A 17,702-nucleotide genomic window follows, 5' to 3' on the forward strand; every position below is an offset into this window, starting at 1 on the left:
GCGGCAAACGAGCGGAGATGTCATACACTGCAATAGCAGCGAGATTTGTGTCCCAGGCTTGGAGCAGAAAAAATGGAAAAGGCCATAGTAATAAAAGTGGAAGAGAAAAAGAGAGAGAGCAAAAGAGAGGGGAAAATGCAGTTTAAGGTGGAAGGCGAAGTGTATAGGAAGCGGCGGATCTTGTGTTTATGAGGTAACTGTTCCTGTAAGGAATAAAGGTCTGTAAGGCATGCAGTTAAAGCGAGGCCCATAAAATTAAAACCAAATTAAAGTACAGCATGGGATTACTCAGCCTAGTTATAAGTGGAATCAACACAACCCTTTCACTGCCATTGGTTTGTATGTATCCAAGATCACAAAGGGTTAACGCTGCGGATTCATTAGCAACACATCTGACCTTTAAGTTACTAAAATATTATAGTTGTTTTAATATTTCATTGCTCTTCTCTGCTCCTATTGAACTGGTGAACTATCTTATTAGACTCAGACTGAATTTTAATAGGCCCCCCTTCACATTTACAGCCCACACATAAAGGGCGCCCCTCTGCAGAAATCACACAGGTATGGGTGGTGGGTCGTCCAGTGATCAGAGTGCCCTGTATGAGAACAGAAGAGCTGCCCACGTTACTGAAAACTCTGGCCTCTGTACAGCTTTCACATATTCTTTAATTCAAGGTTAAGACCCTGCAGAGAAACCACGGCCCCTGGGACATGGCACCATTGTCCAGCTGGTACTAAGCCAGACTAATCGATTCACTTTAACGCTTCCACCATTATTTAATGTGCTTTCTGGGTCTGCCCCCTACCATTTGAGCAGGACGTTAGGAAGTGCTGACCGCTATTCGGCCCTTTAACCCATTGTTAATACATTGCATTTACAGGTTATTATAATTGTCTCCCATTTATCCTGAGGATGAGATACTATTATAGTTGTACCCGTCCACACAGCAGGACACAAAATAAAGGATAATTCTGCTTTAGGCTTAAATAGTCCTGCAAAGTGAATTCTCATAGTCTAGGTTTAATAGTACCATCTAAATCTCGCCATATAGTTTTCATAGCGGTCAGCCGAATGCTTGTCTTGATTTTTAGACCTATTTGGGCTCCACAAGAGAAACTAACCTTGTATATAAAAATTCCATTAATTGATAGAAGATGTCTAATAAAAGGTCTACTAAATAAACTTAGGGTGGGCCACATTAAAGGGGTTCTCAGGGAATGATTCAAAATGGCCACCAGCAACCTGTCCTAAGATGTGAGTAGGACTGATTGGCAGCAGTTGCAGAGCTGCTTAGAGGAGTGGGGAACAGGGCGTCAATACACAGTACACTCTTCCCAATTACTATGGGCAAGTGACGGCTGATGTATTGCTGGAAGTTACGTTTGTGTAAAAAAGATAAAAGATTCTCTATAGAACAGTGGTTCATTCATCGTAACAAAAATTCAAACATGGCCCGATGATGACACTGTGCCACTGAAATCATTGTCTGTTGTTAATATCCATCCTAATGACATTCATTATAGTTGAAATCATCAATTTTTGTCACCTTAAAGAAGCATTTCCACAAACAATATCTTATTCTTTGGCTTGTCAAAATGGTATATGATATAGATTGTAGTGAAAGTAACCTTCTTACCGGTGACTGTATTTGTGAGTTATCCCCTCCCTTCTAGTCCTCAGCTGTGTCATGTGTAAAGTCAGAGTCAACACTCTGACTCTACAACAGACACAGAGTGTGGACAGGAAGTATGTTTCTCTATTCATTCTTATGACAGCCGGTCATGTCGGTCTCATAGGAATAAATAGAGAAACTGACTTCCTGTCCACACATAAGACACTATGTGAGTTATAGAGTCAGTGTCGGTCACATGACACATCTGAGCACCAGAAGGGAGGGGATAACTCACAAATACAGTCGCTAGTAAGAAGATTACCTTCACTACAATCATATCATGTACTTTTCTGTCAGAGCAGGGTGTAAAAATATTCGTAGGAGTGCTTCTTTAAGACAGAAAGAGTGGTGGTCAGGAGTGGTGAGCTCATTTCCATTGATAACCCGGCTAGCTATTGATTAAACACAATAATTTTTCCATTTGAAGTCTCAACAAAAGACAAGTTTTTGACGTGGGACATTTCCACCTAATGGGCAGATATTCTTTCTATAACCAATTGGATGCAGTGTCAATAGTGCTGGGATACAGTGCTGTCTTCTCTTTAGTGTAATGGTGAGGGAAAACACTAATATATAAGATAGAGGAGGATGAGAACTGTAGAGGAGCTTCAGGGAAACTATATTGGTGAACTTCATAGGCACTAAGCCTGCGAACGAAGGACGCTCACCCCTAGATCACAGAGATAAGTAACCCTTTTGAGAAGTTACAAGACCTTGGTGACTATAAGAATTCTCTTTACTAGTAGCACAAGTCTATATTGATTACGTGTAGTAATGGAAAAATATAAAAAATAGGATCTTGTGTAGCACATGAAGAGCTGGAATTTGTTTGAGGATAGTCTGTCCAGGTAAAGCCATCAGTGACCTGGCTGTAGCTTCTACACTCCCATATGTGCTGACATCCTGAACACACAGGTGTATTTATGCCCCAGGCATACTGGCCACAGTCCATTCCATTTACTAGAGCTGAATTAAACAGCAAGTAGTATGTTGAACAGAAAGGAAGAGAGCAAGCACAAGGGGGAAAACAGGAGCATCAAAGGATATGCCTGCGAGCTTTGTTAAGGCCAAGAAAAACCCTGTTTCAGTTGTCAGAGCTTGTTGATGTTGTAAAGAACGGTGCATTTTCCCTACCTCGCTCTTCCCTTCTCTCTGCAATATGTGGTTCTGCCTTAGGACAGAAAGTAAAACAGAACGGATGAACAGAGTTCCACTCCATAAATCAGCCGTTCTCCTATCCCAGATCAAAGCTCTGACATGCTCCCTTCCAGCCTACTTGTCCACTTCTGCAGCTTGATGGACAGGTAACATCTGGCCCAAAGATCTCTCCTAGAGACCTCGAAAATATCTTCCTCACAGCTAATCAGGGGTATAGAAAGCGGAGGACTTGCACTCACCTTCATCTCTTCAAAGCTTGCACTCTGTAATTGCTCCATTTCCATGGGCAGTTTTTTTTCCTCTTTTGCTTTGTCCATTAAAAGGAATGTGCCATGTCACTTCACCCAAATTTCTGTTTTTGGATGGTTTCCAAGATATTGAAAGGGACTATTTGGATAGATAGATAGAATTAAAATACAATTAAAGTCTTATTCAATTGTATGTACACAGTAGACAATTCAAATATTCAGCGTGAATTAAAGCAGTACCACTACCACTCATTTTGTCACCAGGACCCCCCTCTTTACATGATTATAGTACATTTTCTTTATAGATTTTTCTCTTGCTTGGTGACCAAGGGCAATATGTCAATACTTCAACACTTGCTCCAAAATAAGTTCCAGCCAGTCATTGTTTCAAGGCCCATCCATCAATCAGTGTTGCAGAGGGCCAGTTGTATGCAAATCAGATTGATATGCAAACTATCAGGAATGATGGAGCCAGGACTTGCTATCTTCTCCTCCACGGGTACGAATCTTATGCAAAACCCTCAATAAATGAAGCAACAAGAACCATCTGCCTCCCCAGAGCCACCTGGGAAGTGGCACCCAGGAGAAATTATAGAAATTGAAATCTAATGATACAGGTGCATAGATTACTCTCTCACTTGCCCTCAGATAATACTCTATTAACATAGCACAAATGACCATTTAGACAATACAAAAAAAATAAAATAAGACATGCTTGTCTTCAGAATTTCCCTTTCAATTCAATGGAGATATACTTCTTTACCATTGAGGGTTCTGCATCAATGCATTTACACTAGTTTTCTTGTGTAAATTGCATTAAAAAGTAGGGTTCAGAAAGACGTGGTAAAAGGGGCCTTCAACACTTCATGTTTGTCTTACATGGGGTCTGACAGATTCACTAAGGGAGATTTTCTATAAAGACATATTTACTAACTTTGTAGGCCCCATGTGCTTTACCTACTAGGTTTATGCTTCCCACATGTTGGGTATGTCCATAAATTAGCCTCTCATGATGGCTCTAAGACACCATACACATTCCATGTATCAGACTATTGTGGCCGACCTCTGCAGGAATTGTACATCTCAAACATCCAGTTGATTTTGGACCTGTTGGAAGAACCTTGGGTCATTTGCTATCTCATCCCGTTAAAGAGAAGTTGTATATTTCTTTCCTGGGACCATTTTAAGTCTATTCTTGTGAGCTCTTGAGGCTCAATTTTGTACAAACACAATGTATAGCAAAGATAGTGTGGTACAGTCAAATATGGAACACAAATGCCGATCGACATGAGAAAGAACCACCAGCATTACATTGGTCACATGAATCATCCATTTGTGTCTACTAGGTTTATGCTTCCTTGTAAACAAGATCCAGGCAAAAGGGGGAACACTCGGGTTCCTTGCTACGGTAACACGAGAGGTTTCATGATGCATTCTAAGCTGGCCCCATACTCAGGCACACATGGCGGAGGGCAATCAGTAGAGAGCTCCCAGTTTACTAAACATTTCTGTGTAGTATCCAAAGAAATGACCCCTGTTTGAACCTTCAACCCTCCATTTAATGACTTGTTTGAAGACAGGCTTGAGTGCCGAGCTGGAGGTGTGTTGGGGGTGGGGATCCATAATGGTTTGCAGGCCTCATAGGGTCTTTGTTGGTGGATGAAGGCAATCTTGCTACATATCTGTGCTTTCAGTGATGCTGATCTTAACTTCCAGTGCCAGCTTTATGGTACCTATGTTGGCAAGACATTCCCATTTATACATAAAAGTTAAAGCCTTAATGCTCTGTAATGATAAAGATATCTAAGTCCAAGTTCTGGTGTCCTCTCTCAGTCTCAAATATGGATTGCTCATTCATGTAGATTCGATTCTGTCCCACAATGACAGCTAAATGATCCATTACAGTCCTATCATTTATTGGTGTCATGAACACTCCAGGTACAGTAACAGTATGTGTGCCTTGGAAGGGCGGCCATGTTTTTAATCCATAGGAGGTGTGGAGTGTGGACTAAGGGGGTCTGCTTTATACTAGTAATTTTATTTGTTTAACTCAAAACACAGAGGATTAATGGCAACAATTACCAGTTAAGGTAACATGAAAAATTGCAGGCACTCATTCTGGGATTACTATCTAAATTAAATCCAGCCTTAACGGCCCAGTGACTTATAGCTCTGCATGTCCTTGTCAAATGGGGGACCATTACTACCTACTTTTAGGGAAAGGGCGGAGGGAAAATCCCCCATGCATTTAATACTAAACACATGTCAGAATACACACCCTGCTCCCCTCACACCCGTCTTGGTAAACAGAAATGGTGCATGCCAGCCCCCTGGGTCCAGGTTTATGCTCTGCCCTGGGCACCTTTAACCCTTCACTGTCTAACAGCTGATAAATCTGTCATTCTCTCCTTCCACACATTCCTAATAAACCCTTTTGTTTAGCAGTAGAACCCCAAAACCTTACTTCAGCTTTAGTCTTTGACTGTACAAACCTCAGTTTCTGTTAGGATTCTTCATCTAAGATGATGTTATGAAACAGGTCTAAATGAATTGTGCGTCAACCTTTTTATGTCGGCCTTGGATCTTTGCCAATCTCTGCAAGTTGCTCATGTGTTTGTATCACCTTCCATTTTCATGGATTCTTCTGCCTACAGTTCGGTACAGCAGGAGGTTGTCTGATGAGATTCTTAGAAGGAAGCCGGTAGGGCCAATAGGAGTAATCATTGAGAGCCGCTCAAAACCCTGGTGTCATCTCAAGAGGGTTTCCCTTGCTACTGCTCTTACAGTTCTTAACTTGGGACCCTTTTAACAGAATTGCAGCTACTAATGAAATATATATATATATACATAGAGCAACTGCTCTACATCTATTTGCTCTTCCTCTTTGTATAAATTTATACCACTTCTGCTCCTAACACTAATCTAAGTGTTATCTTTAATGTGAATCTAGAATAAACATAAGTCACACTTTCCTATAAATATAGAATACACAAACACTTGAAGGAGGGTTGCACAGACTTTAGCATTGCCGTAGAGTCAACTCCAACCCGAACACCATATGGAGTTAGTATGTTTATGTGTCAAATATATGTGGGTTTCCTCCCTATGAAATGGGCCATCTTCTGCTTCTTAGGGGAAGGCAATATGGAGTGTGTTGGCACCATGAGCCCCATCCAGAAAGAATCAGAAGATTAGCGTGCTAACCATTTGGAGCTACTGTTCCAGTACATTACTTCATTTTGGTCCAACTGCAATCTTTGACGTCTTTGAGCATTTTGTTAATTTCCAACATATAAACTGTTGGAAGTTAAAATTGCTTCTTAAATCACTACCTTAGTCCTTAAAGCACTGGCAGCATATACTTTGCCACAAGAGCCAGCAATTGCTCAAATAATTTTTACTGGCAATGCTGTCATGGTCATACATCAATATTTTAATATTCATTGCCAGCAAAATGTGCCAAGGTTATAAAACATTGTGTAGCTCAAGGCTACCAATCAACACCAGAAATCAACCCAAGTTGGCACTGACCTGTGTATGACCCCTAGCTTTAAAAGTTTGGGTCAGCAGGAGGTGGTGGGTATTGGGCAGTAGGGGAGGGGGGTCTTACTCCTGGAGCTCTACGGCTCTGTAAGGCTGGCAATAAAACATGAGACAGTTTAATGGATGTCTCTGCTGACCCCGCTGAAGCCACGTGAAAACAAAAAGCCTGGACCTCATTTAGGGTGGACTGGGTGGGGAGTGGGCTTATGCAGAGAGATCAGAAAGCATGGGGCTAGGGCTGCACATTGGAAAATCAGAAACATCTTTGCTGGGACCTCAAATACGCTGTTGTAGAAGAAACCTAAGAAACTGCAGGTTCTTATTGAGTTTCTTGATGTTTCAGGAGTGTTTAAAAAAAATCAAAAACACTCAATGTGCAGCACATTCACTTTCCTTAGGGGGCTCCTACTTTTTCTCTTACTCTTCGTTGTTCCATACTGCTGCTGATCCATGAAGAACTTCCAAATGCAGTCCATCGCCTTAGCATCTTGTAGTTTTCCATTGATTCTGCTTTGATGAACATTGTGACAATTTGTGCAAATTAAAAAAGACATCCTCTCCTGTGTTACAGGTTTATTAATGCTAGAAGACGAATAGTCCAGCCGATGATTGACCAGTCTAATCGAGCAGGTAAGGTGCCAAGTTCCTATCTCCCAGGTGACATTGAACGGGTTAAGCTCCTGTCAGAACCTTCCAGCAGTCAAAAGGTTTATGAAACAGAGAGGGGTTCAATGGGTAGTAAATAAAATGCCACAGCAAGACATTCTGTGAGACAGTAGAGACAAGAAGAGGGGGCAATCTTACCCGCTTTAAGTCTCAGCATCCCACCATAGGGAGCAGCTAATTGGTGCTAATTGGAGATTTCCAGCATGCTCTCAATTCAATTGCATCCCCTCCTCCTCACAGGCCGTTAATTGGTGCAAAGTACTGGGCCACTAAGAAGCAGTTTAACCCTTATCGTGCTGGAGCAGGTGATTTCGCCATGGAAGGGTTAAATTACTCATTGCCTCTGCCCAGTGCCATCTAACAGCTCTTGGCAGTATAAGGAAGTCTTTCCCATATGCAGCCTATTGTGTGCATTCATTGACTGTCTATTCACACACAACTGGCTGGAATTGTATTATACCATGGGCTTTATTTTTAGGTGTAGACCGAGAATGTGTGTGGGGCAATTGTAAAAGGGGGGTAATGTTCTTTTTGGAAGCAATTCTCCCATTATCAATGCCACAAACTCATTTAATGACCAGAGTTACAATGAAATTTGCAATGAATATACATGCAACTCTCATTTTGGAAAGGATTTTCCTTTCCTTCCAGTTGGTATTACTGCCCTTTCCTCATATCTGCATTCATAAACCTTAGAAACTTCTGTCCCTCAAGAAATCGGCTGAATGTGCATGTTATTTCATTGCTGGGAGGGGCTCGCTGCTGCCAGACACCACTGATGCCACACATATTGGGGAGGAAATCATCCAAAAATGTGAGAAAGCCAACCCTCTACTGGAGGTGTCTGCTGTGGCCCAACGACATTAGACAGTTGGCAGGCCATCCGCCAATGAAAACCTCATGTCCACGGACAGTGGTCAGAATGACTATAGTCATCTTTTTATATATATATATATATATATATATATATATATTTTATTCATTTATTTTTTAAACTAGTAATGACCATTGGTAGAAGACAAATACCACATGTAAGCCAACACATTCCCTAGGTTAAAGTCTTCATGCCCTCAGTTTAGTGCCCATTCATCATCACAAATAACGTGAGACAGACTTGTTGCTATGGACTTGCTGTGAAAGACTAGGGCCATTGGGCAGTGTCCTTAGCAACCTGGTACCAGTCCAACCATCCATGCCACTCCTATCTCAGAAGCTTTATTAAAATATTGTGTCACCAAAAAAATCACCACAGCTGAAGATGGGGAATATAAATGGTTTTGCCATTAGGTTACATGCATGTCTATCACATATTCACATAGACCTGTCAGTGTATTACACACACAAGGTCTTCATGTCATGCTTGTCATGTTTCTGTTGGTTTGAAGTATGTGTTTCAGTCCTAAAACTGGAACTTTTGCTGATATTTCGGTATGTCTTCTCTTCTTTCTCCTTCTCTGTGTCCACGTTTGACCACAATCAGGTTTTCTTCTTGATCCTTCAGTGAGCCAAGGAGCAGCATATAGTCCAGAGGGGCAGCCTATGGGAAGTTTTGTGTTGGACGGGCAGCAACATATGGGGATCCGACCTGCAGGTGAGATATGAGCTTTCTATTCATCTTGTTGATACGACTGGCTCACACTGGGATCCTCATCCATTGACTTAGGTAGCCCACAGGTTCTACACCTACGATAATCTACGTATATAAAATCTGTGTTCGAAACTCTGTCTCACATAAAATAAATTAGTGCTGCACATTTATGAAAACAAGTGCAGCCAAAAAGCCTTGGTATTGTCCATAGCCGCCAAACAGACCTCTGGTTCCTGCACAATAAAGTAGATCACTGAAATCTGATTAGTTGCTATTGCTTAAAGGGGTTCTCCACTTTGGAAAATCCCTTCATGGTACAGGTGTCAAAGCGTCCCCCTGCTGAGATCCCCACCATCAGCTGAAATCTGTAGTGAAAGGTGACAGTAAGGGCTGTGTTACCCCTGCAGATGAGCATTACAATCGCCTGCTCGTCAGCGGAGGAGACCTCTGCTATTACATGCAGCCATCTCCTCCACAGTATAGGGAGAAGCGATCGCTAATGCCATCACTTGTCTCATGCCCTTTGTTTGCCCTCAGTTTAGTGCTTGTTTGCTTGTTCATCAGGTAACTAGTGGCACTATTACATAGGCAGATCATCATTCCTGATGATCTGTGCAACCCTCTGCAGGTCAAATACAGCCCGAAATGTTCAATTTCCCTGCAGCGCCCCCACAGGAAACATTAAACAATGCACCCACTGCCCATTTAAGTCAAGGTGTTGTCTGTGTAACGTAGGACAGGACTGGTCCTGAGAGACAATTTGGACAAGATATCAGGATCCTGAACATCGGATCTATAAACTCAGAATTTCCTACCACTCAGTATGGAAGAGAATTTTCTAACCTGGAAAATTGTCCACTCGCATGTCTTCTTCTATGGAATTGCAATGCCTGTTATTGGCAATACTGACTTTACTTTTCATAAATTAGGACTTCTATGTTATGTGCTGTGATTGTGAAAAGTGTGGAGGGTGAGGGCAATATGTGAATAGATACATATCTGCATTCCCTGTGTATCTATGTGTATATATTGCTTATGTTGGCTAATGGCATGAGCAAAAACTAGCGAGGTGAGAAATGATGAAGAAAATGATTAAAACTGGAGACCTAGCAACAGATTCCTGTGTAATGCCTATATCTATCTATATGTATCTCTGATTGTATAGCGCCCCCTAAAGCCTTTCACTAACTTCCTCATTGACATTCAATTTGCACCTTTTTATTATATACAATAGACTTATTTCACCCATGATTTACATGAACGCAGAATATGAAGCTATATTTTTTATGGTTTCCCTGTTATTATGTTACCCATTGCAACCAGTAATTGCTTCATTGTCTGACCTGACACTTGAAAATGGCCAGTAAGTTCAGGTGACAACTCAGATTTTTTATTTTTTTGCATCAGTTTTAAAAACAAGGCTCATCTATAAAAAAATATTGAAGACGTAGAATAATCTCACTCCCCAATATAGATCATGTATATTACTGATCAGTTCAGATTTATATTAGATTCTCCGAAACGTTACTGTAATACCTGTGAGTATAACGTCTTGTTCTGTTTCTCCTCTAGGACCTATGAGTGGGATGGGAATGAATATGGGCATGGATGGACAGTGGCACTATATGTAACCAAGAAATTGCAGAGCAATCACAAACAAGGGGAAGTAAGTATCCTAAGGATGATGAGCCTAATAGTCACATAATACAGCAATGAATTTTAGACCACACATTCTAAGGCATCATGCACACAGCGGTGTCTATATTTCTGTCCTCAACATATTGATAGATTCCGTGTGCATTCCAGATTTTTCTAACTCCCATTACTAGAAAGGACTATTCTCGTCTGCAATGTGGACGAGAATAGGACATGTTCTAAAATTTGCAGAAAGCCCACACGGATCCACAAAAAATACGGAAGTGTGCATGTCCCCATAGAAGTGAATCAGTCAATGTGCTACCCAAATTTCTCGCACACGGATGAGAAATACGGTCGTGTGCACAAGCCCCAAGGTATAGGTATGGCTGCAGCAACATATTTACCAGGACATTCCTTGCAGTGAATCCTCAGTGTTTTCAAACTTTCCTTCTAAGGGCTCATGCACACAAACATATTTTATTTCCGTCTTTTTGCGGAACCATTCATTTTAATGGGTCCGCAAAGAAAAAAAACAAAGTTACTCTGTGTGCATTCTGTTTCCGTTTGTCCGTATGCCTGTTCTGCAAAATAATAGAGCATGTCCTATTATTGTCCGCATTACGGACAAGGATAGGACTGTTCTATTAGGGGCCAGCTGAACATACGGTCGTGTACAATGAGCCCTAAGACAAATGTTGCTATAAGGGTATGTCCACACGTAGCTGATTTGTGGGTGGAAACATGTCGTATCACATGAGGAGCAGAGTGGATGAGATTTTACAAATCTCATCCACCCGCTGTGGGAACAAAATGTGGAAATTGACGTACGGTTTGGATTTACACCACACATTTTTGCTGTGGGTTTTCTTGTACGTGCGGATGTTACCTACGGATAAATCAGCAGACATCAGATTTGTTCTGCAACATGGGCATGGGTATCCTCCAATCACAATCAGAAATCTCTGCAGAAAATCTGCCCTTACCTCTGTAGTCTCTAGGGCAGTCCAGCTGTTGTGCAACTATAATTCCCAGCATGCTCCATTCAGTTTGATGAGAGTTCTTAGAAGAGCAGTGCAAGGACGCATGCTGGGAGTTGCAGTTTCACAACTGGAGTGCCTACCCCTGCTCTAGGGGATTATGAGAGTAGGCATGTACATACAGTACAGACCAAAAGTTTGGACACACCTTCTCATTCAAAGAGTTTTCTTTATTTTCATGACTATGAAAATTGTAGATTCACACTGAAGGCATCAAAACTATGAATTAACACATGTGGAATTATATACATAACAAATAAGTGTGAAACAACTGAAAATATGTCATATTCTAGGTTCTTCAAAGTAGCCACCTTTTGCTTTGATTACTGCTTTGCACACTCTTGGCATTCTCTTGATGAGCTTCAAGAGGTAGTCCCCTGAAATGGTTTTCACTTCACAGGTGTGCCCTGTCAGGTTTAATAAGTGGGATTTCTTGCCTTATAAATGGGGTTGGGACCATCAGTTGCGTTGAGGAGAAGTCAGGTGGATACACAGCTGATAGTCCTACTGAATAGACTGTTAGAATTTGTATTATGGCAAGAAAAAAGCAGCTAAGTAAAGAAAAACGAGTGGCCATCGTTACTTTAAGAAATGAAGGTCAGTCAGTCAGCCGAAAAATTGGGAAAACTTTGAAAGTAAGGGCTATTTGACCATGAAGGAAAGTGATGGGGTGCTGCGCCAGATGACCTGGCCTCCACAGTCACCGGACCTGAACCCAATCGAGATGGTTTGGGGTGAGCTGGACCGTAGAGTGAAGGCAAAAGGGCCAACAAGTGCTAAGCATCTCTGGGAACTCCTTCAAGACTGTTGGAAGACCATTTCAGGGGACTACCTCTTGAAGCTCATCAAGAGAATGCCAAGAGTGTGCAAAGCAGTAATCAAAGCAAAAGGTGGCTACTTTGAAGAACCTAGAATATGACATATTTTCAGTTGTTTCACACTTGTTTGTTATGTATATAATTCCACATGTGTTAATTCATAGTTTTGATGCCTTCATAGTCATGAAAATAAAGAAAACTCTTTGAATGAGAAGGTGTGTCCAAACTTTTGGTCTGTACTGTATCCTTCCTCTTTAAGGAGTATCCATGTGCCATAGTATGTAGTGAATTGGATGCTGTTCGTACCAGCAGTCACTATGTCCTACCTTGAGCTCTAGAGCTGACCTTGATCCATCAGCCATGAACCCAGAATGCTAAAAGAGCAAAGTGGTTTCTACGTATTAATCAGCCAGTGCCGTATCTGCCTCATTACTGTACACCTGGAGGGTTGTCCTGTCTTTGTCCCAGTGTCCTCTCTGTACCTGCATCCTGAAGGTGACACTTCTTCCAGGGCATTAAATTCCTTCTGTGAAATTAAACGTGTTTGAGATTAAAACCAGGAGATGTTGGGGCTAGTGAAATTGTCCTCTGAGTGATATAAATCTGTTAGCCTTGGATGGATGCCCAAATGATCCCATATGCAGAGACGAGGAGTAGACTCTCGGTCAGGATGCTTTGCTGGGGAGATCCTTCCATTTTTATCATTCTTTTTTTTTACATGTTGCTCCTTCCTACCAATTGTTCTACACAGAACGAGGGTAGCAGTCAATAAATTTAAAGAGAGACACATTTAGGAGCAAGTGAATATGAAGCAATGGATTTTTCACTGAGGGCTGAATGACTGCACTTGGATTAAGAAATCCATTAGACTTTAAAGCTTCAAGTGTTTTTGACGTATTAAAAAAAAAAATGTGTGCGGCTGCCAGTTTCATCCCCTTGGCTGAAGGCAGCAGAGCAGACAGAATTGCATATAACATTGAAACTTCTTTGTTTAATGAGGCCGAATATAGGAAGACGTACCTTGATTAAATCATTCTGTATATGTAAATAGGGGCCAGCATTTCATAGCCCATCTCAAGGGGCTGCCGTGACATCCACTGATGGAGCCAATTTTCCTATTTCTTCCTCCTTTTTACAAATGCAGTCAGGAAACAGAAAGCAATGTACCCTATAACGGCCATAGAGAAAACATTTTCTCAGCTTGGATAATTCTTAATATAGGCCATATAATTTCTAGCCTATTTAATTACATAACATATTTTATGCTTCATGACCAATTACATTAATAGCTTAATACAGAAGAATATTATCCTCTCTTGATTTGATTATGCAGCCACACAATATGGTATATTTGGTACTTAATTATCATCATCCATTGAGTAGGCTGCCGGGCTAGAACAAACACAGGGCCAATGATGCAGCCGGGATATTGTGTTTAGATGGCTCCAGCACTTATGTTAATAAAAAGGCTGCATGTCTGCTGCCTCGCCATCCTCATATTACAACTGTACGGAAACATCTGCTGGACGTCTCCACTGCAGGTGCCTGAGGTTAAATGGAGTCAAGTGTTGTGGCCCCCTTGGGTGGCATGAGAAATACATGGTCCACTCATTGCACACAGATGCCACCCTAGCCTGCCCTGTACCATCACTGCACAATGGTCTATATCACCGATACACTTCTAGCCTCTGAGTCTTGACCAGCTCACACGTATCTACTGCATGCTAAACTATACCATTATATGCAACGTATCACATGACAGAAGTAACATAATCATGAATACACTGGATGTATAAAATAAAGGAGTGGGTTGAGACTGTTGTGAGCTAGGACTAGTGATCTCATCATGATGGCATCACCAGCTGACAACAATGCACTCTGTTTGCAGTTTCAATAAGTGGTCCATCATGGGCTTCATCTTCTGCATCTAGTTGAAGTGGCCTCTAGGACCATAGAGCTGATCAGCCCAACCATGCATTGGTTCTATCTCATATCCAGTACCAGTTTAAAGCTAGATACAGGCTTCCAGATAGTTTAGCCAATCTAACAGTTAATGGACATCAGGGACATAGTTACACAGGGTGGAGGGGTGGTTGTAGGACCTCTGACCCCATAGGAAGGTCCTGTTGCAGATTTTACACTGAGGCCACACAGTTACAACTCTGATGGAAGCTGCATTTACACAGCCCGATTGTGGAAGCTGCATTTACACAGCCCGACTGTCAGACAGATTATTCGGGAACCAACGTTCCCAATAAACTGCTTGGCTAAAGGTGCCACAGATCACTCGATGAATGCGAAAAACACAATAAGCAATAGTTTCTAACCAGCCGAAAGGTGGATATTCTCCACAATCTCACTTACTTATCAATTACTGACCAATAATTATCTATATTGGGCAGTGTAAATAACTAGTAAAATTTGGGGGACAGATTTAGGGACAGATTTCCAAGAGAAAAATGCCGAGAATATATTAATATTGGTGCATGTTTGTCGTCTAAGGGTGAAATTCGGTGAAATTGATTTTTTGCTATGCTATTGATATATGTAGGAAGGTCACTATGATCTGTGATTTTCGACCACCGCTGATATCCATAGCAAAAGGGCTCACTAGAGGATGTTAACCCCTTTGTAGTGCTTAGAATTTTTTGATGGTGAAAATCTGATCCATTACTCCAAGCAGACTTCTGTCCAAAACAACAGGAGTTTGCTTACGATGTTGTGTTAGACTTCCCGCAAGAGAAATCTCTGAACAGTGCTAAAGCGGTGTGAGCTCTTCCTAGAGGTCTTTCATTCTGGAGATCAGTGGTACAAGCTCTCAGACTTCACCAAGGTGATTGTCTCACAATCTTACATATATCTTTGAAATATATAAAATTCTGTATTTCCTCTCTAAGACTAAATGGACAGATAGATATAAGACCTTCTACATCCTTACAGTTCTGAAAAAATTAAAGCCTCAGAGCCAAGACACTTGGACAGTCCAAGTAATGCCATAAATCCTGTAAGTCCTGCAAATTTTAGAAAATGTTTCAATACATACATGTAAGGTCATAGAGCCATGGTGGCTCAGTGGTTAGCACTGGTGTCCTGCAGAGCTGGGGTCCTAGATTCCCATCCGACAAGGACAACATCTGCATGGAGATTGTGTGGGTTTCCTCCGGGTACTCTGGTTTCCTCCCACGATCTAAAACATACTGATAGGGAACTAATGTGAGCTCCACTGGGGACAGCAAATGATGACAATGTCTGTACAGCGCTGCAGAATATGTCAGTGCCATATAAGTGAGTAAAGTACAAAAATATGTAGGTTCTGATTTTGTGAAAGTAAAAGTCGCCACGTTTGATAAATTCTATATTATCTGTAGAAACTCATTCGGTGATAGATCTGCTAAAAAATTAATTAATGGACAGGAATGTAAAAGTTGTCTATTTATTGCACACATTTATATTGGATTTCCCCCTAATAACCCACGATTTCTGTGTTTTCCAGGTCTGCAGTACATGCCAGGGGACTGTCTTTCTCAGGGTGGTCCTATGAGTATCAGTTTGGTACAACCAGCTCACACTTTTCCCCAGTTGGCATCACACCCTTCCTCAAGACATGGACCACCGGTGTCCTACATCTACCATCAGCCATCATGACACAAGGAGAATTGCTGTCTTAGGGATGGCCATGTCTGCACAACCACCACCACCACCCCCCCATAACCCCAAACAACTCCAACTCTTGGAGTCTCATCCTGTCCAGGAAGCCCATCACTTATAAGGAACCTCAAGGGAAAAGATAATATTTTAAGACTTTTGAACTTTGGTCAGTTTTAAAATTCCAGACAGCTGTGATTTTTTTAACTTTTGTCAATTTTTTTTTTCACCGACAACAAAGGACCAATGAAACAAGACATAAATGTGAAGTCATGGGTTCACTTTAATGCCCATTAAAAAAAAAGTCCCCTCTGGAAGCAGAAAGACTCAGAGATATAACTACTGTAGGATAAATCATAGGAACTAAGTTAACTTGTACATTTCTGTTGATTTAAATAGTTTTAGACGAGACAAAAAGAGATATCCTTGTTTTTTCCACACTATGTGTGTTGTTCCCAAATGAATGACTTGGCTCAGCCAGAACCCCCTCCCCCTGTCCATGGAAAGCTACAGATTATTTTTACCTGTGACCAGCGAAGAACAAGGCCAAGACCTGGACTAGAACCACGGTGGTGACAAATGTCTGTGCTCCTGTCCCTCAGCACTACAGGACTATATGGATTGGGGCAGAGACACAGACATGACATGGACAAATGGACACCAACCTAGATGTGGACATATGGAGAAAGGTTGGGGGGGGTCTTCCTACAATCTGGTCTTTGCACCAAATGACAGACTGAACTTAATTGTAAACTCAAAGATTGAAGCGTGAGTGGGCGTACAGCAGTGAGTGAGCGAGTGAGTGTGAGAATGAGTGAGACGATGAGCCCGAGTGACTGAGAGGAAGGAAGACAATACTGTAACAAAATTTGTTCAAAGTTCGTTCTATTAATGTTTCATGTTATATATTCTATGTGTTACCTCAATTGAAAAAAAAAGAATGTTCTCCTAGTAAAACCTGCTGTGGGATTGGTATTGTATGTCCATGGATAATTTCTTTCTCAGCACGTGTTCCTCATTAGAGAAAAATGCTGTTACCTTTAAGCTTTGTCAAATTTACATTAAAATACTTGTATGAGGACTGTGAGTTTATGTTTAAAGAAAAAAGGTGTTACAAAAAAAATGCGGTAATAAATATTTCATTTTGAATTTTTTCTGGGGTTCCTGTGTGGACTTAGTTTTGTGTTACATGATGTCACCTAAAAATAACCCCCTAACATAATCTATAAAACATACATGTTACCAAGCTACATGATATATCACATGATGGATATATATATATAACACAGAATAAACAGAACAATATTACCTACATTTCACAGAATAAACAAACCCATACACAGAACACCCCATTTATCCCTCCAAACAATTATTTATTTATTCTATTTTCATTCTTTTTAATGAAGCTTCGCTCATAATAAATCATTCGATTTTTCTTTTTATTTATTTTTTCGTTTTAACTACTTTTAGAATTAATTGTTTAAATATAATTTTTTATAATTTCCTTTTAAATTGTTTTTATAACTTTATTTTGATTTATTTTATTTTTTTCAATCACAAGTCATAAATCATTATTTTGTTTTGCTGGGGAAATGATAGTTCGGGAGGTGGTGTGGGGGGGGGGGGGTTGCCATCTTTGGTTTGTTTTCTTAAGAATCTTGTACTGTTATGGATAGGAATAAGATCTA

At 41.0% G+C, this 17,702-nt stretch overlaps 1 protein-coding gene across 9 annotated transcripts in view; it reads left to right on the plus strand.

The window, feature by feature from the left end:
- MEIS2 (Meis homeobox 2) overlaps positions 1-17,107 on the plus strand; it is a 120,069-nt gene extending 102,962 nt beyond the window's left edge. For 4 of the 9 annotated variants that reach the window (XM_040412463.1, XM_040412467.1, XM_040412464.1 and 1 more), the window contains 4 exons: positions 7,194-7,252; positions 8,769-8,879; positions 10,449-10,542; positions 15,863-17,107. In XM_040412463.1, the coding sequence (XP_040268397.1) occupies positions 7,194-7,252; positions 8,769-8,879; positions 10,449-10,507 (229 nt within the window). In that variant the 3' untranslated portion in view covers positions 10,508-10,542; positions 15,863-17,107. The remainder of the gene's footprint in view (positions 1-7,193; positions 7,253-8,768; positions 8,880-10,448; positions 10,543-15,862) is intronic. The other 5 variants (XM_040412465.1, XM_040412466.1, XM_040412462.1 and 2 more) reach the window with 3 other exon arrangements.
- The last annotated feature ends 595 nt before the right edge of the window (positions 17,108-17,702 follow it).

This window comes from Bufo bufo, chromosome 11 (assembly GCF_905171765.1).
Source record: "Bufo bufo chromosome 11, aBufBuf1.1, whole genome shotgun sequence".
NCBI lineage: Eukaryota > Metazoa > Chordata > Amphibia > Anura > Bufonidae > Bufo > Bufo bufo.